Source organism: Alosa alosa, chromosome 18 (genome assembly GCF_017589495.1).
Source record: "Alosa alosa isolate M-15738 ecotype Scorff River chromosome 18, AALO_Geno_1.1, whole genome shotgun sequence".
NCBI classification, from domain to species: domain Eukaryota; kingdom Metazoa; phylum Chordata; class Actinopteri; order Clupeiformes; family Clupeidae; genus Alosa; species Alosa alosa.
Window position 1 is genome coordinate 28,261,499 of NC_063206.1, and position 26,448 is coordinate 28,287,946.

Consider the following 26,448-nt stretch of genomic DNA (forward strand, 5'->3'; position numbering starts at 1 on the left):
GTTTTAACTAATAGGTCGTTTTGGCCATATAGCCTGTCTATCAATGGAAGGAGGATCTCTTGAGTCTTGGAGAAATCGTGAGAAAACGAGTTATTATCTAAGTCCTCACCGCTCCATTATGTTTAGCTAGATATTTCTATATATCTGGCTATACAGCTTATATACTATAGTGTAAAAACATGCGATATAGGAAGCCTAGAGTTTGTATTGCATTACGGGGTATTCTGACATGAGACAGTATGAGCCTGCTCGGCTAATACACTGGTAAGATAATGTTTCCATTTTTACCGTTATCACTAAGAGAACATACAAATACAATACAATCTGATAAATGATTCCATGTGGCCTGATCGCCTGAATAAAAATATATGTCGCATTTTAATTAAAGGGACGTAGCTGGGTAGCCTACAGGGTAAGAGATATTTAGCCATAGACTGTATTTAGCAGCCATTCAGATTGCACAAACTTTGAGGCGACGTAAAATAACCCTGTGAGCGTGCGCGTTCACATATCGGTCGACAGAAAATGGCGAGTCTGTGCAAGAGGCAGCAATGTATGATCGAGAGACGCGGCATTCGACAGGATCTTGATTCATGGCGGTACAAACTTATTCAATGTGTAGGTAAGGTGATTGTAGGCAGACGTGTAAACTAATGCACACGTCCCCGTGTGTTAAAGGGTCGTATTTGTTTATTTGTTCTCTGATCGGAATCGCTAGCTATTTAACGTTAGCTAGCTTGCGAACTAGCCAACTAACATTACGAATGTATCATTAGCATTGCAAGCAAACGCATACGCCAACGTTGACTAAGTTCATAAATTCTGATAATGTTGCCAGTTATATAACTATATATCGTTGCACTTTCACTCAGCGAGCGTATTGCACAGTTTGTCCGCCCAGCAGGGCGCTATCTTTCCTATTTCTGACAGTCATTTTGTGTTGTAGGCGATCTGAAATGCTCGGTGTGTGGTTTTAAACCCTTTAATTGTGAGGGATATTCTATCAGTTCCTTGAAGTTCCTTGCGGCAACTGGAGAGTGATTATACACGACGTCAACAAAGCGATTGTTAAGATTTTTTAGTGAGGGACGGTGGCTGAAACTAACGTTGCCATATTCGAACACTCGTTTTGCTTGTGTGCGCGCTCATGTGATATGTTTTTTCCCCTTTTCTTTCTTGTGTACTGTAGCTATATTAGTGGGGGAGGGCGACACTCGTTGCACTTTGACTGACGCTCAGGGTTAGTGGCTTAGATTGTACTTGCCAAACTGGATTTTCTCCCATCTGCTTTGGGGTGTGTTCGCGTTTGCAATGGGGGAAGTGGTCTTAAGTCACGTTCAATATACTTAACGGCAAGCTAACGGTAATTGTATCGCAGTTTGTCAACGCTGCCAGTGCATGTCAATTATTCCAACATTTACAAATGGCATTTTTGAGAGTAAGTGGTGTGCAACTCTTTAACTTGTACTTACGCCACACATCTTTACATTAAATCATCACAAGAAAGGCCGTCGGTTCATTTGTATTTTCAACTGCGTTTTGTAGAAGGGGTGGGTGGGGAATGCACGTTTCCAGATAAGTCGGAAGCGTTGTGTTGCATTGTAATGTAATATTTCATGCTAACTTCACTCCACTTGTTTTGTTGTTACTTATAGGACATAGATCTGTAAATATAGTGTTTAACCTATAGTTTTTAAATGGGCTGAATTTTCTTTATTGAAGTGCACAATTGATTTTAGGGGAAATTATTAAAGTAGAAAGTGCCGTTGTTTAAAATGTGCACTGGGCACACGGCTATTTTGTGTGAGTTAAAACTTGACCCACAAATGGCTTTTGTTTGGAAATGTGCTATGTAGTCCAGATACACATGCTCTGAATAGTATTTCTGTTGCAACAACCGATGTATTTGTTTGGCTTTTCAGTTTTGGTCTGAAAAGCCCTCTACATCGTAACCCCCGCGACATTTTGGCCTCACAGTAGTGCACATTTAATATTCATAACAAATCACTGCTGCAACACACATGGTTGTTTGTAGTTTTGTCACTTTAGACCCGTAATCCTTTAGGCTTTCCACATACATTCATTTTATAATATTTCGTTGAGTATAACATTTGAACCTTTTCTACTTATAACACGATCTCGCTAATTCACTCATTTTGCCATATTTCATTGTCAGAGTTCTGGTCTTTTCAGTCTGGCCTTTTGGTTGGTTTTTGGGCTGTCCTTTGTAATCACAAATCAAGTTGTCATAATTGGACAGACTTGAAGTTGACATGTCAGATTCTGCCAACATGCTCTGGTTTCAGTTGTTGTATTGAAAATGTAGGTCAAAGAAATTGTTGGATGGAACTAGGCAGCTAGCTGCATTTTTGTTATTGATTTAGAAGGGAATGGTCCAGGAGCAGTTTTACAAAACAGCAAGAATGGAAAAATGTTTATCACTCGTGCTTATTAATGTTAAAGGCTTTTCTGGCAGATGCATCATTATGTTTGTTTAAATGCAGCTTTAAGCCAGCCAAGCAATGGTGGGAGATTTACTCGATCATGCTATGAATTACAAATATGAAGCAATTCAATTTACTCATGCATGAATGAGTATATTTATGTTTGATTCAAGCTACATAAATGGTTGGATGCATCAGGCAGATTATGATGAGATCAGAATTTTCTGACTGTCTAAGAACAGTTTCTAGACATTGCTAGTCACTGTATATCAAGAGTGCAATTCTTCTTTTAAAAAGGCACTTTTTTTTTGTCCGATTCCTGCTTTGATATTCATCATTCCCCAGGCTCACCCTCAGGATTAAACTACATTATAAGTTCCTTACCACTGTGTTTGGTAAGTTTTAGCACAGCACAAAACTGTGCCATGTTAGACTACAGGTTTTTGTGTTCAGCTGTACTGTTTGTTTTTGTGCGGAGACAGGATGTCGCGTTGCAGGTGGTTGCACAGCAACAGTATTATCATCTAGTTGTAGAAATAGCGCAGAAACCTATGCCTGCTCTTTCATATCCATGTTGATAATATAAGTCCCACTCAGGATTTTCTCAAGCTTCAGGTAACTGGCAGTGGTAAACTCCTTAAATTTAGAGAGGTTGTTAGTCAGTTCCCTCTTTTGTTATCTGACTTGTTACAAGGAAATCCTAAACTGAAAAGGAATTTGGGGCTGTCCAAACCTTATGTCTTCATATATGTTTCAAGTTCCGTAACGTAACCCCACCCTGCACAAATAGGAATGCATAACTTTACATTCACCATTTCAATGAGGCTCTTTGTGTGGAAGTCAAAGCCTCACCACTTCATGAGAAGATCATATGATAAAACATGTGCCCTTAAGAACATGGTGTTTTTGAAGGCAACTCATTTTCTGGTCTCTCCCTTTTAAGATTATTCAAACGTCTTTGTTGTCTCTGTCCTAGCTTTCATGAGTCTATTTTATGACATTTTTTTTTCTTTTTTGAATACCAGAAAAATATGGCTGTAGGCCTAGGCCGCACTACCCTGAGGCATGTAAAATATGTCAATGCTATCAATTTGAGTCAATATTGTATAGGACCACAACTGCACCATGGTCTCAGGCCTGTCTAGTTCGGTGCTGAAGTGGCTACAAAAACAATGTTGATCTAACATCTCTTGGGTGTAGCGTTTTGTTCTCACTGGGTTGAGAATATTTTAATACCTCAAGAGTCTAGTAGATCTCAAACAACTCCAGAATTATTTACATTAGCTGCAGTGGAGCACATTTCACTTTAGTCAGAGGGTTCTAATTCTCATCTTTCAGTGGCAGAATTAAGGATGAATATAAAAAGCTTGATTGAATTTTTAGCCTAATTAAATTAATTTTCAAGCATGTCTGGGCTAAGGGGAGGGTGGAATTTGTCACTGCATACAGTTTGCACTGTTCATCTGTGCCATTTTAGAACACATTTAAACGCTGATCGATTGTTCAATAGCATTGGTGTAAGGGTGGGAGGCTTTGTCAAACGTTACACATCTTTGTAAAAGATTATAGATCTGTATTTTAGAAGTATGTCTACACTTTATTCTCTATCAGCATTGTAATAGTCCCTCCAATGGTGCTGTTCAAAACTGTTCAAAAATGAATTCCTCAAGAACTTTGATGTCAGCCTGGTGTGTCAAACTTGGGATGTTGACCTACTTTTCCCTCTGAGCCTGAAATGCTTGAGGAGCATGCTTGGATAGCTTCGGTGGAAAGCATTTATTTAAAATGAATATGTCTGCCTGCTTGTGAAAGAGAGCAATCAGGCTATGCATTCAAGCTCTTACAATACTCAGAGAATTGTATAGGGCATTTCCCTAAAAAATACTTGGCAGGTTTGTTTTAATACAGTTAGCATTTAGTAAATGTGGGCTCTTCACTTAGTGTTTACGGAACTAAAATTGTAATTGCATTAGCTTTTGGGCTAGATATATTTTTCAAACTGTGCCATTTTAATTGGGCTATACCTCTACCAAAATAATGTAATTTGTTCAAATAGATTATTTTGCCAGTTTGATAGGGTTGAAAGCAGCTGCCGCTGAGGTAGCCTCATAATTAGCTTAACATCATTTTGCAGCAGCATTTGGGTGTGCTTAACCTACATTCTGGATGCAACAGCACTGCAGTCTGCCTTCTATGAATACTTAGACCTATAGCTTAGTATATTGCTTTTGTGTCAGTCATTTGCAGAGGTGTGTCGGTTAAAGGCTTACGTGGACGATGCATATCATGAAGTCATTTGTTTTCTCTCCCAATCATGCCAGTGATGGGATGTAATACAAATACTGAGATAGTTACAAGTATTCGTCCTTTCAAAACTGTAGGCCTAGTAATCGCTGCGAAGAGTGTATCGGAACGCCCCCCATTACCACCAGTCCCGTGTTTCCGTCCTCTTGCGTGTATGTGTCACTTAATATTAATTTCTATACAAACCAAGACGGCGGACGACGAAAGAAACGCAAGCACCCACACCATTGGTGTATCTAAATTAGCGATGTACCAAAAATGACATTTTACCGTGACTCGAAGAGCTGTAAACAGTGTTGTAAGGCTGCGTGTACAAATCCGCTTGGCGCTCCAGTGGAATTTGGAAGTAGCGACGAGAACCGTTCATGTGCCGTGTGAAAGGGTGTAAGTAGACGACCCACCAGGCCAGCACTAACCTCCGAGCGTGGTAAATAAAATCGGATATTTCGGGCAGTAAAAGCCCCGGTAAGAACCAAACCAGATTTTGTTCAAATCTACACACCTATGGCTAATACTTCAAATGTTATTTTGAAGTATTAAAAAACATTGTTGTTTTAGAATTTTCAAACGACATGGGTGATAATTGGAGGTGTTACGATAGGCGTTTTATTCAAACATGGACTGGATCTCTGATCTGATTCATCTAAAGGTTCTAGCTCTAGCCTATATAGTCAAATGAAGGAATTATAGTGCAGGGATGGACAAATGGTTTGCCCGTGAGCCTGGGGCAAGCAGATGCAGGCTGAGTCTGGTCTAGCTATTTTACATTTGTAATTGCCCGATGGACAAGTGGACAATTGCTATGACTTGAAATTTTGTGCCAAACTGTGAGAGGTTCTGTTTGAATTCACTCTACTTTCAGTAAATCCAGTCAGAAACGTCAATCTCCAATCATAAAAAGTAGGGGAGGGATGATGGTGAATTTTTTTTTTTATTTATTTTTTTTTTTTTTTTTAAATCTGCGGCCACGTGGAACATGGTAAACAAAAAACAAATGGCAAGAAATCTGAATAAAGACAACGGATTAGCACCACAACCCCCAAATGATGAGTGTAAGCAGTGTGTGTATGGCTGTTAATTCATTGAGTTACAAAGGACTGTGCTAATGAAGAATGACTGAAAGCTGAACCCTAAAATAGCCTTTTTTTAGTTTTGTTTTATTGACATCTGTGTTGATCAGATGAATCTTTTGTTCAAAGTAAAGCAATTTAGGATGGCAGATTATGTTTTTGGCATTATGTATGGCAAAATGGGATTCTGTATTGAAATGTAATGGTAAGCTACTGTAACTCGCTAATGTGGGTCTGGGTTTTTGCAATCTATGTGCACTCAGTTAAGCAATAATTGGAACAGCAACACATATGTAGACTGCTGGGTATCCCGTGAAATATCAACATAAGAACAAAAACAAAATGCTAATCTCAATAAAGCATAACATTAGTGTTTGTGAATGCCTATTAGACACACTAGTAACAAGGGGGGGGGGATCATTTGTCCATCCATGTATTAAAAAACTGGAAGCATTTTAAGAACCTTTTGTAGCCACATTGTATGTAGCTTCAAACCTAAGGCGCTCTGAAAGGTGCCGTGTTCAGTAAGCCCTTTATTGGTCTGAAAATATAAGACCCCTCTGTCTAACTTGGTAGTAGACGCATGTATGGCCCTGGTTACAATTTAGCATTAATTTGAATAAACACCCACCCCCCTCAAATACTCTCAAGCCCTGCAGTTGTGTGCTTTTTCAGTAATAACAAGCCATGTTTTCCCGATGTATAGGCGTGTATTTTTTCAAATTGTCATGAATTGATTTTTACCCCCCATCCCTACCATGAAGAATGCTAGTTGAGGTTGAAGTGGTTGCTAGGCGACATGTGAAGTACTAACATTTAACCAGCACACTCCTGTGACATGATGACTGTTGTAGTCATGATTTCGCATTAAGCTCTAACCAATCCCCCCAAGACGAAACATCCAGTTGCCTTGCCTGTAGTAGTCTGATTGTCTCAGATTAGTCAGCATGGATTTTAACAGGAGTCCGGATGCATAAATATAATGAAGAAGCACCATTACTAGTGTCTAAAGGAAATGGTTCTGGCATCTAATGTTGTTCAGAATGCAACCAGATAGATTTGATTGTGAATGACCTTCTGTGTTTCCCCCCCATAGGTTTTGAGAGCATTTTGGAAGGATTGTTTGGGTCAAGGCTGATAGAGGACCTTCGATTATTCAAAGGTGAGTGAGTCATGTCATGAAAAATCTCATCTTTTGTGACCTGGCATCATCAGCACACTGAATTTAGATATGAAATACACAGATATGTCATGATAACCCAAAGTGGCAATGCATTATCCTTTATAGACAAAAGAAAACTGGTCTTGTATAGAGCAAAACTCAAATCTCATCATTTTCTTTTTTACTGGAGAGAAAAATATGTTGATCAAAGTCCTGTGTCTAAGAGCTGGGTGGGTGTGGTAGTGGTAAAAAAATGTCAATCTGATTGTGTAAACAGGCCACACCTCCACTTTTTGTACGTCAAAGATCACAGCCAGAGTAGAGCATCACACAAGCTGGTTCAATGGCAGTCATATTTATTATTTGCTTGTCACAGTCGCACAAGCTTAATTCTGTCTGCAGTATTTGCTGTACATTCGGAATAAAGAATACCCGACACTTCAAGAGGCTAGAGTCGCTCTGAAAGCAGTTGTCGACAACTTGCTTGTCATTCAGAGCGCTTGCTTCAGTGGTGTAGGTGGTAGCTGCAGTCATGCTGCGAGAGTCTTGTCAGAACCAGAACTTAATTGCAGGGCTATTTGGGTTAAAGAGGTGATGTATTGACTTGGGCCATGAAGAGACCACCATTTTGAATTTAAAATGCAAGATTGTGACAGCACTTAATGACCAATTTAGCCCAGGTAGTGGGTGTTTTTCCCCCCTTCATCTTTTTGTTGTTTCAGAAAACCAGATAACCTTGAATGAAGTGAAATGCACCAACTGATCCTATCAATACTTGCTGTCATCTAAAATGTATTGGCAAAATAATGCTCAAATACCCTTTCCTGTGCTGTCAGTAGTTAAAAAATAATCACAGATTGTCCTGCATCGCCCATGTCGTCAGTGCATTGTGTACATAATTACATAGCTCTTTTCCCTTTGTTACATCAGTGGAGCATATCTCGGGTGATTAGCTGAAGATCTCTGAAAACACATACAATACAATATTGAGATGTATATATTTTAATATCATTGCCTTTGGCTAATTAGCATTTCTCCTTGCTCATTGACATTAAAAGTTCCCTCTAGTTGTCATATTGCCATTAAACCAACAGACATTGTTATTGGTGTCATTTCTTGTGTAACATGCTGTCATACTGTCTAATTTGGCATGGTCTTGCCCATGAGGTACTGCTCACAATGGGGCATTATCACAACATCTGGCACACTTATCCATTCACTTCTCCACGCAGGGTGGCCCCATTAGGCCATGCTGGTAGAAAGACGCTTTGTTTGTATGTCGAGATTGGGTTTTGGCTGGAGTTGTGCCAGTGTAAAAGTCCAGTCCTTTCAGATATTTTGACAATGTGTTTTGTGGTGCAGACAATGCTGGCCATTATTTGGACTCACTGTTGCTCAAGTGCTGGAAAAGACAAACAGTGCGATGACAATACAAGAGATTCTTTTGACGAAGTGCAGATTTTTGTTCATCACTGACATTCAGTTGGGTAGTGACCACCAGTAAGAGACAATACTTCCAGTCACATGATCCATGCCATTTCATGACATCGCAACTGGTGCCAGTAGATTTGGTCATGTTTGGGCCCTAACTGGTATACCATTCATTTTTGTTCCCCTGGAGCTACCGCCTCCTGGGTGGTTTAAATACTCCTACTGCACCATTTAGCATGTTTTTTTTTCTGATATTGAATGGCAGCAGGACAATGACTGAAGGTCAGAAGGATTGTCATGCCATGACAATGGCTGGGCCTACATTTACTTGACTTGTGCTTAAGTGTTGTATTTATTGTATTGATGGAAATGGCCTTTTGCTAGATAAAGATGTTATGTGTTGGCAAGAATTGTAATTTGATGTCACTGCATAATCATACCAAGGAGTTGATTTACTGGATCCAAAAAAGATGACATTGGAGTAATCATTCCGATGTCCATATCAGATATATCATTTGCAGCGACTTGCAGACACCCCTTGCAATAAGGGTGATCGCATGAACCAAGCAGTGAGCAGAAATACCAGAGGGTGTTTCCATAACAACGACTTCTCCATATAGCTATCGACAGATACCGAATTCATGCGCTGTATTTTTAAACCAACCGGTGTCAACACTTGTAATTATAATCTGTCTGAACCATATTAGGTGAGATACTTTTTTCAGTTGATAAAATATAGAATGCATAAATAAATAAAAGACAAAAGTGAGGGCTCTGAGCAGTGGCCTGACATCGATAGTCATTAATGTCACATTGCTGTTAAATATCACCATATCCCCATAACATTTATCTTCCAGTCTCAGTGTGACATCTTCAGTGTGTCACGATGTATGAACTGAAACAATTCACAGTATGATTTTTATTGAAGTAGTGAAAGCATCATCCATTCAAATCACCATTTGACCACCTTTGTTCAACATACGGGTCTCTCTCTTGTGAGAGCCAGTTTATTATTTATTGCTGTCTTTCAAATCTGTCCCCTCTCTTTTGGATTTGCAGATTGTCAGCCTGAAGGTGTGTCAGATTGGTCATTTGATGAAAATTGTCTTTTCTGCTGCTTAAGACGAGAGAAAGTCAAGGTAGTTTTTCTTTGCCTCAGTGTTTTTTCAATTCCCCCCCCACCACCTCCTCCTCCTTGTTGTCCTCTTCCTCTCTGCATTTCTGTCTCTGTGCTACCTTTTCTTCCCATCCCCCTCACCTTCATAATAATTTATTTTCTAAGTGGCCCAGTGTTGTGTAGAAATGGCTGGATGTAATTCAACCCATTTATTGGCCTACTCGCCGCCGCCGCACCCCCACCCATGGTTTTCCACCTCATTGAAAGATCCGATAGCCATGACGAACACACAGACGGCAGAGAGACGCAATTGAGACTGAACATTTTGTTTGCTTTCTTTTATTGCTTGCTTCACAGATACATTGGCTTCCAGGACCACACTCATATAAAAAGGCCTGGTGGCGAATGTCTAACATCCTTAACCTCTGTCCCCCACCTCTGCTCTGTCTCTCTCTCTTCATCTTCTGTTACAGGAACACTTACTTGGCCTGAACAACGACAGTTTGGGCAGTGTGGCAAGACCATTGTCCTTCATTAAAGATCAATTCAATATCAACAACCTTGAGAGGGAAGCAGAGGAATTCCTCAATGCAGTCTTGCACAGGAAAGGTACATCATATTGTGTGTGGAAATGTACATTTAGCTAGTATATAATCTTATTGTAATTGTTTTATCTCATGTGTTGTAACAGAAATCGAACAGTTTTAGGTAAGGTAAGCAGAAAGTGATGTATTTGTATCGGGAATACAAAAATTGTATTGAATCAAGACCATTTGGTTTGTTGTCGTCTCCCCAATTGTAGACATCCCAAGCTTCTCAGACCCGGACATTCCTGTAGTGGCTCGTGAAATAATGCAGCGAATGATCCGTCAGTTCGCTGCCGAATATACCTCAAAAACAAGCTCTGCTCAGGGCACACCCCAGCCCAACGGCACCTCGGACCAAAGCCTGCTGACCACACGCTCCCAAACACCGGCTCCCGCGGCTCCTGCTGCTCCCGCTCTGGCCGGCCTCACATCGGCCAGGAACCCTGTCCTCAGCCAGCTTCTTATGGCGGAACAGGAAGCTCCCCTCGACCTCACAGTCAAGAGGCCCGACATCATTGTCTGTGAGCAAGGTGTGTCTGGGGTTGGGTTGTGGGGGAGGGGCGAGATCTATAGTTGGAACATGCTGCAGCTATATATAAAAGCCACTGTTCCAGTATTAGTGCTTCCCATACATTGACTTATTTGTGGCGGCCCACCACAATATCAACATGTACCACCACACAATGATTTTCTATGTCGTACTAATTTATATGTGATGTGAAATCCTTTTCATCTCTCTCTCTCTAATTAAGTTATGTGCAAGCATATAAGAATGCACAATATAACATCACCCCTGATCTACCACCACAAATACAATTCAATTCTGTTGGAAACACTGAGTATGCATTGGTGTATGTCTGTTTTGTAGTGCAAGTTGGTTGGGTTAATAAGCATAGTTGAATTCTCTAAATGTGAATAGGTTCCACCATTGGAATTCCTGTCCCATGTCATTCCATGACATTCCGACCCCACACACTTGGCTGACTCACTTGATTTGGCTTAGACACACTTCATTTGACATTGAATTTGCCTTTAAATGTTGTTAAGCAAGTGAATGATGGCAGCCTCGGTGACCTTGGCTGTGTTTATGTCTTTAGATGGTGTCCTTGATCTCTCAACCAAGAAAAACCGGAACAGAGGAGCTGTATCAGTCAGAACCCCTGCTGCGCCTTTGGTTAAGGGGTAAGTTGAAACCTGTTCTTAAAACATATATTTTTTACATGTATGATAGTTGAAAACTGTGCCTTGTAATGCTTTCTTTTTCTTTTTTTTTTCTTTTAATAAGTCTGAGTGATTTTTGTTTAGATGTAAGGGGTTCAGAGGGCTACCTAGGGTGCAGAATACTGCACTGCAACACCATGTGTTTGCCCTAAGGGCACATTTCTGAACGGTGTGCAGTCACATCTGAGTGACTTTCTAAGAAAGGGAATACATGTTGGAAACAGCCATGTCATTGTAATGTGAATATTTCAGTTGTCTCATTTCACACCTCTTTGTATTATTTTCCCGTTTGTCCACTGTTTTATTCTGATTTTGTTCTGTTGTCATTTTATTTAATAGAAAAATCCTTCAAATACTTCCTTTTTTGATTTGCCTCTTTTTATCATCTCTCCCTTAACCAAACAACTTTGACAACTTTTCTCTCATTACAGAACTGATCTAATTAGTTTAAGTTCTGTGTTACTGGTAGAGATGGAGAGTTTCCATTTCATGGTCTTTGAGTTAAAAAAATGTTTTTTCCATACTCTAGCCTGATTAAGATCCTCTTGTTTGCACAAAAGTTAAATATGTGCTTCTGGAAATTAAATTGACTTTGGTAAAAGTGAGCACATGAATTGTATAGAATAATACAAGGAAAAAAAAAAACAGGCTTATTTAAGGAGACTTATTTAAGCCAAATTACATACAGTGTCACTGCCGTACTGTGAGAGTAATGCTGTCTAACAGAAAAGGAAAAAATGCCTGTCATACTTACAAATCAATTTCCCTCTCTTGCCTATCCCTGCTCCAAATCAAAGGAGTAACTTGTTTTGTGGTGGAGTTTTTCTTTTGTCACTTGTTTTCCCATAATCATTTGCAAAAAATGGCCACTGATAGACATTAGCATCCCCATCCCCTTCACTAACACCCTTCTTGGTGGACACTAACTTTCGCCCTGTACCTTGGCTGACTCTTTTATAGCTGTGCTTGTTTAGTGGTAACGTCATTATTCCCAGCTGCACTTGAGTGTGTGTTTCATGTTCACTGCAGAACATACTTCTTTCAGTCCTTGGCTCCACTGAACCTTGCTGCTGGATGTTTAGCCTATCCTTTTTTCCTACCATTATTATTGTTTTCTTTTCATCCCTTTTGTCCCCTTGTTAGTTTGTTTTCCAACTGGATCTCCTTTTGTTTTTGTTTTGTTTGAGTCATTCTTTATGTAATATGACGACCAAAAAAAAAGCCAAATAAACTAATTCCAAATAACTGGAGCCGTCTTGTACCTCCTGTAATTCAGCAGAGCAAATTCTTGACAAATGGAAAAAAGAGTGATGTTACCCTGGCAAGGTCATCTAATAAAGGAGCGGCCACATCCTCCCCCTCCCTAATCCATCCTTCCCTTAGAAAGAAAGAGAAAAAAAAAGCTGTGCAAGCTCTGCTTACACCAATTTCCTTCCATTCAATCAGGATCTCCCCGAGACGTGACTACAGCTCGAGAGATGCAGATGACCAGCCGCCTCCCTGGAGCTCGCGGGACGATGGGATTGGGGAGTTTGACAACCACCCTTCCCTTCTTAAACTGTTTACTCACTCTGAGCAGAACCTGCCGGGCCGAAATGCCACTGAACGCCAAACCGAACCTCTGGGACTCTTGAAACCCAAACCGTTGCCCTCTCCATTACTCAGGAATGAATCTTGGACCAAGCCGCCTTTTAACCTCTCGAAACCCCCGCCGAACGCTGCAGGGAATGACCACAAGGGCTTATCTGATCTCAGTGAAACCTCTGTTGTGCCTGTACGAAGTCCTGCCGCTCTCAAGTCGCTGCAGCACAAAACTGACATGGGTCACTCGCCGCCTGTGGGCCTCAAGATTCCTCAGGTCAGAGGCATGGATCTGTCCTGGAGTTCCCACAACTCCAGCCTGCATGGTTATGGCCTGCTGATGAGCTCCTACTCCGAGGACGCCCTCGGCAAGAAGCTCCACTCCATCTTCCCCAAACACAGCCGCAGAGGGAGCATGGGGGGGCTCCACGACGAAGCCGGGGAATGCTTGGGGTCGGAAGCAGAGCGTGCCATATCTGGCCAGCCGTACTCGACCTCTGACCCAGAAGTAGACTCCAGCTTCAAGCAGCCCCGGAAGAAGAGGGGCCGCTACCGGCAGTACAACATGGAGAACCTGGAGGAGGCCATCGGCGTGGTGATGAACGGGAAGATGAGCGTCTCGAAGGCCCAGACCGTCTACGGAATACCTCACAGCACTCTGGAATACAAAGTGAAGGAGCGCCTAGGAACACTCAAAAACCCACCTAAGAAGAAGCTTAAACTGAAGACCGAGGAGCACGAGGAGGAAGTTGCCGTGAAATGCGAGCCGCCTGAGCTCAGCGAGGAGGCGTCACCCAGCGCTGATGTTTCCAGAGATGAGTGACGGGGAGAGATTTCACGGAGAGATTTCACGGAGAGATTTCACGGAGCAGATGGGAGTTGGCTCTTTTTCTTTTGCAGTCATGTGGGCAGGATGCCCAAGCAGGGATTTTTAAATACCAAAACACATTTTTTATGATCTTGTTCTCTGGACAGCAGATACAAAAATAGTGATTAGTTTTAAATGAGTGCAGATTTTCTTATCCTTAATAGAGAGAAAGGAGAGAGACCTTATACCTTTACTTCAAACTGCTACAGAGCAGAATTCTGGCAATTGGGGGTGATCCTGGATTTGAGTTGCCACTGGGAGACGGGGCAAGCAAACCAAATAACAAAAGCACTCTCTAACAACTTGCGCTTACTACACTACGTGACTTAAGGTGATGACAGTTAGGCATTCTTTTTTTCCTTTTCTAGAGGATCTTGATCAGGTTATTGCTACTGTTTTGTGCCATAATTTTTACTCAAAGCACTGATGAAAGTCAGGTTGCTGCTATGGCCCCTAAAACACTGAAGACTTCGATTGAACCACTTTACCCAAAGGGTGTTGGGTTTGTATATCGAATGCAGAATGCAGATTGGAGACCGACTTAACCCCTACAAAGGATGATTGAAGAACTTGTTGGTATCAAAGTGAAGTGTCCTAAAACAGCACATACCATATACACCTCATATCTGTACCTTAGGTCAATACTACTTACAGAATGTTCTATACTTATTCTCAGCGTTTTTATATACATCAACGGCAGTTTTTCTTTTGCAGTTGCACTTTTCAACAGTTTGTTCAGCTGAACCAGGAATTCAGTAATAATCATCAGGGAAAAGAGCCTTCCTTTGACTACATCAAAATTGAAGATCGTAGGGAAGTATTGATGCACATGGCCTCTTGCATGTGATGCTTGATGCTTTTCTTTTTAAACTTTCGCCAGAAGACTGTCGGGAGTTTCCTGAAAACGTTGTAAATTTGAACATAATGTAAAAGGCCTAGTGCAGCACTATGGGTCTTAAAATGTCACTGAAAGGTGAGAGGCCTTGTAGGCTACGTGAAGACAAATATCTAAATAGACAGGATGAGTGTTTTGAACACTTCAAAAGGCCATAGGAAGACCGTGAGATATTTTTAACAAAATATTTAGTTTTGTTTGTAACGTATAGCAAGTCTAAGTTCACTTCTTATCTCTGATGAAGAAAAGACATAAAGAAAGGAAAAAAACCCTCTTAACAGACTAAACGACTTCAAAATTAAATGCGGAAAGCTGCATGTTTCCATGACAATCCTCTGGCATTACTCATTTGCAAGGAAGGGTGTGTGTGGCCAGTGGAGGCACTTGTAGCTCAGTGTTTTGTCTAGTTGTCTTTGTCAGAGGCAAGAGGTTTTTGTAACTAAATGTCCCCCAAAGTTTGTTTGTAGAAATGCATGGTTTGTATCGAAGGATGGCTGGTTATATTTCATTTTACACTATGGGACTTTTTTGATGGACTAGTAGCATGTTTGGTGGTGAGCATAGCAGAGGCGCACCCTGCTTTGTGCTCTCTCAGCCATTGTGTTTATGAATGCTATGTACAAGCAAAGACTTCATGTAAGCCACACAATATCCTACCGTTCTGACTACTCAGATGGAATAGTTAAAATCGGAGGATCTTACACATGTGATTTCTCAGAACTGGTGATTTAATTTTGATCTCACTCAGGAGTTGCGTGTGAATGTTTCAGGTTTTAGTCTAAAAATTTCATGTTCTCCCTCTTGAGCTGCTTAATATTTTAAAGGCACTGTCGTAAATGTTTTACAATCTTTGGATTCTTTTGGGTTTGGGCATGGCGAAATGGGGTTGCACTTTTATTCCTTTCCCTATCCTGTTTTTTTTTTTTGTTTGTTTTGAAAGGTTATTTTATTTATCCTCTTGGTCTTAGGAAATCTCAAACTGTACAGCTACATGCAGTTGTTTGTACTGTTTTTATTATTTATGTATTGCATTTTAATATATGAAGGCAGATCTGTGATTCATTAGAAAGGGGATTCTAGCGTACTTGGCTAGATCAGTATAAAGGTTTTCCTATCATGGCTTTGTTTTGGGTGTTGTAGCCTCACAAGTTGCATAATTAAGAGATAATTAGGAGGATAATACATAGTTTTATTTATATATATATATATATATATACACAGATTTAAGTAATTAGCTGACCGGTGCAATACTTACATGTTGACTACCCTTTTTTTCATGTGAAATCTATATCCGCAGAATGCCTACTACTTCGTTGGAATTACTGAAATACCTCATATACTGTACATATAGGCTTTGACATGTTGTGTATCAAATGTATGTGTATATTTGCATCAGAGCTCACCTCAAACATTGTCATTGTTAGAACACTGTTTGTGTGCGTGTGTATGCGTGTGTATCTCATGAGTGAGATAGCGTATATTAACTGTTTTAATTAATGTAAGGTGAATTCCTTGATATATTACAAAGTTAGTGCGTCTGTGTGGGTGAGGGGTGGGGTTGGGAATTAATCAATCATTGAAGGACACGTTTTATTAAATTTTGCCTGTTCTAATACATTTAACAAATCGAATAATCAAATTCATTGAAGTGAACGCTACTGTGGTGTACTTACAAAAAGCTGTTCAAGATATTAGCTCTTCGTGTATATCTATCAAAGCTACTTAATCGATAACAAAACTAATGAAAAGAGCAGCCAGGTGTTTTACCACCTCTAGCTGATGTACTTTTTTGTGACTGCTTTCTATAGGTTGGCAGGCTCAACATTGTAATTTGGGATAAAACCAAAATATTTCCAGACTGTGTAGACACTTTTTTTTTTTTATTTTTGGTGTAGGTGGTTTGTTTGCTTTCCCCTACTTCTCCCCTTCTGTTTTATTTGCTTGCCGTTTCAATTTGACAAGTGCATCTTCGTTGTAGTTAAAGCTTATCAGGAAGATAGAACACTGATTATACCATTTGACTGACCTCAAGTGGCGAAGGCCTCAAACAGCTGCTTAAGTTCATCAGCAAAAATGAGCAACTTTTTAGACTCTTTAGACAAACCACACCGTCAATGTTTAAAAATACGGTGATTATACTTTGGACCTTGTATCGGTATGTCCAGATACCATGGTATTTAATATTTCTGGTATATTGTCCTGGCCTGCGTGGATAAGAGGCAAACTAAAATGCACTTCAAAAGAATAATATATTCCAAAATGAAAACATTGCTATGTTGTGTTTCTGTTTGTCTTATTTTTTATTTTTATTGCGGACTTAATGCACTCCATAAGAGAAATATTCCACAAATCTCCACAAATTTATTATTATTATTAATATTATTATTCAATAGTTTACAGGATTCAACTTGTTGACTAATATCTAGTCAGGTCTTTGATGCTCATTCTCATCCTTGATTTCTGCTACCATGGTAGCAAGAAAAGAACGTTCATCACATGTATATCCTTTTTATTTTACAGGATTTAGACTGATATCTGCCAGTAAGCTTAATGTTTTATTGAAGAGTGGAATTAAGCCATACAGTTTAGATACCATATGTCATGAGATGCATTGGTATGTAACCTCTATTTAATTGATTATGGATCAAGGTTATAGCAATCACAAGACGCAAGAATTTCAAAATAACAGACTGTAATATCCTGGAGGCATGGAATGAGCTTAGTTTGACTTTTGTTTCTTTTATCCAGTTGGCATTTAACGTTTTTGTTAACCGTTTTAGGCATTGTTCACACAGTTGAGCTTTCTGAAATGTGTTAATGCACATTAGAACCAGGTGGCGTCATGTGGTTAAACTAACTTTGATTCTTGCACACAACTCATCCTCAGGAAAAAAGTAAACTTAACATTTAATTTCATACAGATAAGTTTCTGTTAACAGAAAATCCTTTTTTTTTTTTTTTTTTTTTTCTTTTAAGAGATTTAGATGTTCCCCTTTTTTGCCAGATGAATTACAGAGATCTACATTGGCATGTAAATGTCAAAAATCCTTAGATTTTTGAAAAGATGCTTTGAAATGTTCTTGATGTCAAACCTCTAGGGTAATTCCCCTCCGCTGTGAAGTGTTAGGTGCATTCACTGAAGTGCTTGTTTGAATTCACCCCCTTGTCCAGGTTAGATGTTGGCCAAATGGATATAACAAACTCTGATGCTCGCAGTACCTCAGATATGCGATGACATGTTCACATGCTGAACTTTTTGGTTTGTGTTCACTGGCATCTTTAGTGATGTAGCATACTGGCCCAGTTTTAGGGTGAAAATAATTTATTTTCATGCATTTTCTAGAACCACTGTAAGCCAGAATGTTATCATGCTTCATAATGACACATGGCAGTATAATAAGCTGTGTAAATTCTGGCCTTGGCCTTTTGTTTTTTGAAACGGGCAGGTCAGAGCTCCACTGGACCTCATTTCATATTTTATGTAATTCAATGTTTTGTACTGTAAAATATATTGTGTGTATGCCCTATGTCTATTTTTTTTCTTTTCTTTTCTTTTTGTGGGACATCTTGACGGTAACTGGCATTTTATTATAGCACTTGCTACTGACATTTTTTGGCCCTTTTTCATTGTTTAAGAAAGATGAAGTATTATTTGAAATTGTTGCTTACCAAAAATATTTTATTTGTTTCTATTTGTGATGTGCTGAAGTGATTTTTAATTTTAGCCTGTATTGTTTATTAATTAGCCTAGCCCTAGAGCATCTTGATTAATGCATGTGAAAACAATCGGTGGTTTCATTCACAAAAGAGTGGATCTAACTGTTTTATTACACTGGAATATTACAGACCAACTAAAATGAATGTTTTAACATTTTCTTTCAATAAATGTTTATGAGAACTTTGCAATGTGACACAGTCTTGTTTTTAACTCCAGACATTTTAAGCAGAATAAGGAATTGCACATTATCACATACACTACTATTCTACTCCATTATAGACAGAATACCAGCTGAGATAAGTTGCATTGTCAGGGCAGCAGTTTTCAGGTTACATTATGTGCTTACATAATTGCAAAAGGGTTCTCCAATGTTTTCTCAGTTAGCCTTTTAAAATGATATCAGATTGGTAAACAGAATGTGCCTTTGGAACATTGGATGAATGGTTGCTGATAATGGGTAATGTAGATATTGCATTAAAGATCAGCCATTTCTTTCTACAACAGTAGAGAACCCTTTTGCAATTATGTACATGCACATAATGTAATCTGAAAACTGATGCCCTGTTTAAAAAAACAATGTAACTGATCTCAGCTGGTATTCTGTCTATAATGGAGTGGAATGGACATTTCTAAATGACCCCAAACATTTGACTAGTAGTCTATATTTAATTCACTGGCTGATTAAGTACCCTTTTTCCTGGAAACAGGACTTGGCATTGTAAGTCAGCAGGTTTTTTTTTTTACTTCAGAAGAGGTTTCTTCTTATTGCAAAGCATTGCCAAATATTGATAGAGTTATCTTATGTATGTCTTTCCCTTCTGTTTTTCAGTGACTCTCACAACCTGGGTCTTGCTTATGCAAGAGATCAACAGTCCACGTCTGATCTAGAACGATTTATGGCCAAGCTTTGTTTGCATCACCAGCGTCAGATTGTTGATGCACTGGGATATTTGGAGACTGAAGTCAAGGCTTCAACCACTGTTTCACATGTGTCTGTAAGAGCAGTCCCAGATGAACAGACACCTGTGAGTGCTGGTCAGGAACGCTCAGAGACCCAACATCCTGAGAGAACGCTTGTACTTTCCTCCAAAGCCAGATGCAAAGCAGAGTTGTTGGAATCAGCAATTCAGGGGAACAGCAAAAAGGTAGCATTAAAAAAAGACACTTACTTTCCTGATTCACACAGTGTGAGTGGGAGTTCACTTTTGGATCTTCGTAAAGATGGGATCGAGGGTGGCAACATTTTGTCATCTCTTCTTACTAGTTCAAAGGAATATGAAACTGTAAGCCGCCAATATCAGTCAACCCATGGACTTAGTAGTACCAACTCTGTACGTCAATCAAAAGCTAAAGATAAGATGTCAAGCAGTCATCTCTCTATTGACTCTTTAGAAGAACAGCAGTGTGCATCTGACACTGTACTACAGTGTACAACAAGTAGCAGTGAATTAGAGGTCATTGGAGTGTCCCCATCTTATGATGGGCATGAATTCTCAGAACATCTGCAACACTCCAATCAAGGTTTTCCAGGACAAACCAAAGATATCCCAACCCGGCAACCACTAGTCCTGAGGCCTAACACACCCAGAACAGCTAGAAAGAGCAGACGAGGATCCTTCCCTCGAACAAAGGATGGTTCTGTTTGTCGCATTGATCCTGATAGTCATTGTGACATTGTTTATATTGGGAAATCAATTACAGAGTGTCAGTTAGAGCCTTTGAACCGAATGTTACCACGACGGAATGCCAGGAAGAGCATAAGAGGGCACATGTCAACTGAAGATTACCTGGAACTCCGAACTGTAAGAACACTGGCCAGGAAATCGGCAGAAAATGGAAGTGGCAATTGTCCTGCACCAATGCCCATCATCACATTAGTCACTCCAAAACAGGCCCTTGCCAAGCCTGATGGTGTCCCCCAGTGGACATGCCATTTGCAGGAGGTTGTGGGGAATCCATACAGCAGACGACGCCATCAGAGACCTCAGCGGAGAATGAAATGCTTGGTGATGTGTTGACCAATGTGAATGATGTAGATGTGATTGTAGAAACAAGTCAGACGGGTCAGATAGGTCAAACAACATACCAAGACAAGGTAGAAGCTTACCCTGAAATGTCAGCACCAGCAGCAGCTCAGAAGAGCAGTCTGTCTGAACAAGATGAGGTTTTATGCACTGCAGAGCCACTTTCCGAGCAGTCAATGGAGCTACCTGCTAGAGATGATCTAAACAAGGCAGATATTGCACCAATTAGTGAAAATGCTGAAAATGTAGAGCCAGTGTTGGAGATGACTAAAGAAGATCCACCGTGTGAGCAGTCCCCTGAGCCACTTTCTGTTTCAGAAGACATTGATGTTGAGCCCTGTGGCGGGGATGAATTGCCATCCGTTGCACAGGAAGATGACCTCAATTTGAAAGATAAAGAAACTAATAACGAGTTGATTGATAAGAATACTGACCTAGACATTTCAGCTGAACCAGAAGGACATTCTGAAACTTCAGCATTAGAGAAACAGACTGACAACGTCACTCAAAATTATGAGGTGTTAGATGAACAATCTGGCATTGAAACAGAATTGAACGTTGTCCTTAGCAGCGATGAAACAGAGAAAGAAGTAGTTGATGAGCCCTTTAGTGAATATACTTGCTCAGATACTCCCCCAGAAACGTATATGGACAAAGAAGTGTTGAGAGAGGTTTTGAGTTCACCAGAGAGTAAAAAACAGAAAAAACGCAGAAATGTAAGGACCTTTGGCAGCTCTGACAGACGATTGCGCAGTAGGGCCTCTGGTGTTGAAGAAATATCCGTGACCCCTGAGAAAAACGATCAGACCGCATTAGCACAAGTCTCTGATTCTGTTACTGAAGAAGCCAAGACTCCTGAGACAAAGCGCCCTTTGAGATCTGTTAAGGCAAAACCATTAGAAAGTGATGTATCTAACAGTGAAGCTCAGCACAGTGAAGTGGTCGGTAAAGAACAAACACAACAGTCTAACATTCATCAATTTGACAAAACAGCTGATTTGAGTCCATGTGAGAACCCAATAGCAGATCACGTGGTGCAGACTAGAAAGATGCTTAGGTCAATGCAGGCAAGGCAGGCACTTGATGATGAGGGAGAACAGAAGGCAGTTCCTCCATTATCAAACGTTACTGATGCTCCGATTTCATCATCCAAGGAGCTAAAAGAGAAGGACGTGCCTGCAGAGAAGGACGTGCCTGCAGAGAAGGACGTGCCTGCAGAGAAGGACGTGCCTGAGGACGTGCCTGCAGAGAAGGACGTGTCTGAGGACGTGCCTGCAGAGAAGGACGTGTCTGAGGACGTGCCTGCAGAGAAGGACGTGCCTGCAGAGGACGTGCCTGCAGAAAAAGACGTGCTTGCAGAGAAGGACATGCTTGCAGAGACAGACAAGTCACTTTCAGAAAAGTCTGAACAGACAAGACTGAAAGATTCACATGCCTATGACCCTCCCAGTAAAGATAGTCTTATGGAACCAGTTAGTCTTCAGTCAGACCCATCTCTTGTGACTACCCCTACTAGAGTCTCAGCACGAATGCCTTTGAGAAGCAGGAGTGGCCCTGTGGAAGGCAGTAAGAATCAACCTATTGCAAAATCTTCTATGGAAAAGTCTGGACACATGCCTCTAAGAAGTGCAGGTACCATTGTAGCTGAGGAAACACCTGGGGATTCCCAAAGTACCCCTACAAATTCTGAAGAAAAATCAAGGCACATGCCATTGAGGAGCCGAAGTCAAGGTGTTGATAGTGATGGCAGTTCTTCCACTGGAAATCCCGCTGAGAATTCTGGGCGTATGCCCTTGAGAAGTAGCAGCGCTAATACAGCCCCCCAGCCCATGAGCCCCACAACCTCACCAAGGGACAAAAAAGCTCAGAGATCTCCCAGGCCAACTAAATCTGGGGCTGTTTCGTCAGATTCTGAACAGAACCTTACAGGCTCCCCTCCTAAACTTAGAACTGAAAAGATTAAGCAGGGTCCAATAAAGGAACCTGTTAAGCCTGTCATTTTACCTAGTATTCCAAACCCTGGGCCTGTAGTACCAAATCCCCCAAAGTTCTTGGAGGCCCTTAGAGGAGAAGAAAACCAACAGCTAATCATGAACCTGAACACCAAGTTTGATAAAATGCAAAAAGGATGGGTCCATGTGGACAAAGAGGGGCCCCAAACACACAGATCAAGGAACAAAGCAGACAGACTGAAAGACATCTGGAAGAGCAAGCGAAGAATTCGAAAACCCAGAACATTAGAGGCACATAAATTTTCCCCTGTACAGATGCTTTTTATGAAATCTTTTGATTTGCCAAGCATCTGTCGCTGGTTCTTGCAGACCACAGAAACAAAGTCCCTTGTCATTGTTAAAAAGGTAAACACTCGACTTCCATCTGAGACGCAGCTATGCTTTCACAGTTCGTCCTCTATGGCAGGGACGTCACATGGTGTACATATGCAGGCTGAGCGTTTGAAGAAACACCTGAAAAAGTTTGCCATTGCCTCCCCAGTCAAGAGCAATGCTAAGAGTCAAAAGCTTATTGCCGAGGCATTGGAACTAGAACCTGTTTGCATAAAAAGTAAAGAAAAAAGGCAGTTAACCACTGCTACTCGGATGTCCACCAAGCCTCAGAGTTTCAGGGGTGTTGCGCAGTCTGCTGACGGCCAGAAGACCTCTGTGAAAAATCCAACTAGTGCCAGGATTCTGAGGAAGTACTCCCATATACGGGAGAAAATGCAAGGACAGCAGAATTCAAAGAAACTCAAAGACCAGAAGGCTGAACCTCACAAAGGGGCATCCAAGCAGAAGTTGCCCTCAGCAAGCCAGCAGAAACTGGCACTTTCAAAGAGAAATGGGGGTAAAGACTCAAATGTTTCAAAGAAAGAAAAGGCACAGCAGTCCCCCATGAATAAAAAGAGTGCAACAAGGCCTACTGGTAAAGAAAAGGTCACAAAGACGACCAGCACAAAAGCATTGAAGGAACCTGCCCGTAAAGATGGTCCTGCACCAAAGAGGCCTCAGCAGACATCAATGTCCCCCAAACCACAGAGGACCGCTTCGGCTACAGTTGGGAGTCCAAAAGGTAGCACAAACAAAAAAGAGAATTCAGCTGGTGAAAAATCTTTGCAAACTGCAACCAGTGACTCTAAGGCAGATGCAAGGAAGCAAACACCTACTAAAGCCTTTGTGAGTTTGGTCTCCCCTACACAGAGTCCTGAGCCATCAGTCTCACAAGACCAAGTGCTGACAAGGTCTCAGAGGAAAATTGAGGCTGCACAGCGCCTGAGCGAGTCTCCCAAGTCTGCTACCAAGAGAGCCCAAGAACCTGTTGTAACTCCTGTGAAACGTACTAGGACATCTCTCTTGAAAACAAATTGAAAAAATGGAGACAGACTGCCGTTTTGGGAAGTATTGGTGACCGCTCTTAGACTGAGGACCGAGATAAGTCATGCAGTATATGTACCTTCAAAGTTTGCTCATAAATTCTTTTTTGTCCCTATTAAATGGGTGGGCAAGACATGCTTGAAGTTTTTTTAATATATATAAATAAAGAGAGAGATACAAGTAGAGAGGAAAAAAACAACAACTTGGCAATGATTTTGCAAAGTTATGAAGATGTAAATATGGAAAAGAGTTATTTAAATTCAATTTTGCCATTTTGATGCTGAATGTTTTTGTGATGTTCCCATATAAACAATGTGACCTGCTGCTGAGGGGCATACTCCTCTATCCCCCTAGAGCCGTGTAGCGCTTGCAAGTTAGGGCTGCACATGTACATTTGGTAGGCTTTAAGAAGATTCTTATTTACATTTATAAACCATTTACACATGGTTTTTATTGGTTTTGTCGCATGTCAGTTGAATGACATACAATCATCAAACATAAAAAAGCCATGACTGAACAGTTAATGAAATGAGAATTCATGATGAGTGACTGATGCAGGACAATTTTTTTTTTTTAGTGATCGGTGCTTGCATTTTAACTGTCACCTGCATCTTTTCATGGTAACATTTGCAGTCCTACTGGCAAGCAGTGGTTGTGTGGGAATTGGATCTGGTGCCTTATTTGTCAGTGTGATGTGGTAGACTATTCCTGGATAGAGAGCCTCACTTCTTGGCCTGTTGCGCAGACATGTACTGTAGGGAGCCCAAGGTTATTCTCATGCACAGCCTTGTTGTTTTCCTGTATTTGCGCCCCCCACCCCCAAATGTTTTAATCATAACTCTTTACAAACATGGATAAAATCATTGTTTAACTTATGACCTTTACCATGGATGCATTTCTTCCAGTGTTTTTTTTTTTTTTTTAAGTGTAAAGCAAGCATTAACTGTAGATTGTGTTTTATATTAGATTATAGATGGAGTTATTTGACAGTGGTTACATTTTGACTCTTGAAGTTTTTTGACCTCAGATTGTTAAACCTTGGCAATAAGTACATCATCCTTAAACAACCCTTCCCGTCCATACTCTTGGTCCATCTGAGAAAGTAATAAAAATGAAAACGAATAAAAAAATAAAAGGTTGCACACTTTTTCCTTGTAAGTAGGGCACACTTAAGCATTCTAATTTCCCCCAAATTACAGGCTTGGTATCATTATTCAGAAAGCATTATTATACCCTATTTTTGGAGCTCTTCACATAAAATGAAGTGTCAGTGTGTCAGCAGCATTAATGTACTGTCTCTCTCTCACTTAAATTCTACAGCATTGTGGTTTCGCTGAAAATGCTTTTCATTTGCTCATTTAAGCCACTGAAGCTGTTTTTGTAATACAAAAAGCTGTAGCATTTTGCTTGATTGTGCATGCAGTCTTTTGTAAGGCAGCCCAACACAGTTTCATAATTTTACTTTTGGACATCCCCAGGTTTTCTTAAGTCCAATTTATAATGCTATGCATGTACAGACCTACCATGGTAAGCTGAATTCTACCAATTCTATTCATTTAAGATGTAAGATATGGTCCAGAACATTGATAATGTACACATTTCTTTGAAGATGGTTCACTAAGGACACTTGTTAAACACCACATTTTGTGCCAGAAAGTTTTTTGCCATTCCCCAGTGGTTATGTGTTAAGTTATTTAGAGTTCTAATTTAATTTTTTGCTGTAACAAATATGAACTATAGATTGCTTGCAGACAAATATGCTATCAAATACTTTGATTCTATGACGTTCTTTCAGGCGAGTAAAATGTGTGCTCAGTCCGTATCTGTTTATTTTCCTTTTAAAGAGCACCAACCTTTCACGGCTACGTATTTATTTAGGAGAATTGTTGTTGCTAAACAAATTACCATTATTTCCTGTTCAAAAGGTATCATTCAGTATTTCCTGAAATAACATTTCAGAGTATTTGGAAACATGTATGTATTTTGTATTTTGGGGAACAAAATGTATTGTACTATTTTCATCAGTAGCCTGGTCTCTGTATCCATACTTTGGGAAAATAAATAAATAGCACAGTACTGTCTTAATGATTTTGGCTGTACATTTGTATTCATTGTAAATGCAAATTATAATAACTTTCTGTTTTATTGTTTATGTAAAAAGCACATGGTTGTCAGTATTGAATGCAGTAGTAGTTTTTCAATCCAACTACAAACTGACTTGAATGTTTATACTTAACAATGGATATGTAGTCTTGTCCTTTTGTCTATGTATTTTATGACTCCAGAGTTACTTGTGCTGAGCCCGAGGTAATTTCAATTTGCAATATTATTTTTTAGGGCTGTCAATTGATTATAAAATTTAATCGAATTAAATACCTACTTCTAAATATATTTTTGCTGTGAAAGTATTTTAAATATTTAAATTCAAATGAATCATTGAATAATCAGCATTAGTGACATTAAAGTTCAAAAACTCTTATTTTCACTGTTCAAATAATGGCCATAATAATCTATGATATGACCTAATATGCTGAGGAAATAAATTCAAAAGTGCTTCGGGAAGAACTCCGGTGATATGCAAATTCCTTGCTGCAGACATTGCAGAGGACTTTATTTTAATCAACACCATCAGGCCGTTTTTTTAAAGTAAATGTTCCA

The 26,448-nt window shown here is 40.1% G+C and overlaps 2 protein-coding genes across 7 annotated transcripts; both read left to right on the plus strand.

Annotated features, from left to right (window-relative positions):
- Positions 1-2: 2 nt before the first annotated feature.
- On the plus strand, positions 3-20,418 carry lcor (ligand dependent nuclear receptor corepressor). 6 transcript variants are annotated; one of them, XM_048269156.1, is made up of 7 exons: positions 526-622; positions 6,915-6,980; positions 9,471-9,550; positions 10,002-10,137; positions 10,331-10,645; positions 11,213-11,297; positions 19,228-20,418. In XM_048269156.1, exons 1-7 carry the CDS (start codon positions 526-528, stop codon positions 20,414-20,416), a joined length of 1,968 nt encoding a protein of 655 aa, XP_048125113.1. In that variant the 3' UTR covers positions 20,417-20,418. The 6 variants fall into 6 exon arrangements, with proteins under 6 accessions (XP_048125116.1, XP_048125113.1, XP_048125114.1 ...); XM_048269157.1 differs by having other exon boundaries at positions 526-618; XM_048269158.1 differs by lacking the exon at positions 19,228-20,418 and adding an exon at positions 12,783-14,013.
- Positions 20,418-25,878, plus strand: wu:fc17b08 (microtubule-associated protein futsch). Its single transcript, XM_048269155.1, has one exon. The coding sequence runs from the start codon at positions 20,512-20,514 to the stop codon at positions 23,782-23,784; it is 3,273 nt and encodes a 1,090-aa protein (XP_048125112.1). The 5' UTR covers positions 20,418-20,511; the 3' UTR covers positions 23,785-25,878.
- The last annotated feature ends 570 nt before the right edge of the window (positions 25,879-26,448 follow it).

Coding starts and splice junctions, on each gene's coding strand:
- wu:fc17b08 (XM_048269155.1), top strand. CDS start 20,512: ATGTCAGCACCAGCAGCAGCTCAGAAGAGCAGTCTGTCTGAACAAGAT.
- lcor (XM_048269156.1), top strand. CDS start 526: ATGGCGAGTCTGTGCAAGAGGCAGCAATGTATGATCGAGAGACGCGGC. Junction 10,646..11,212: donor CATCATTGTCTGTGAGCAAG/GTGTGTCTGGGG, acceptor TTATGTCTTTAG/ATGGTGTCCTTGATCTCTCA. Junction 11,298..19,227: donor GCTGCGCCTTTGGTTAAGGG/GTAAGTTGAAAC, acceptor TCTGTTTTTCAG/TGACTCTCACAACCTGGGTC.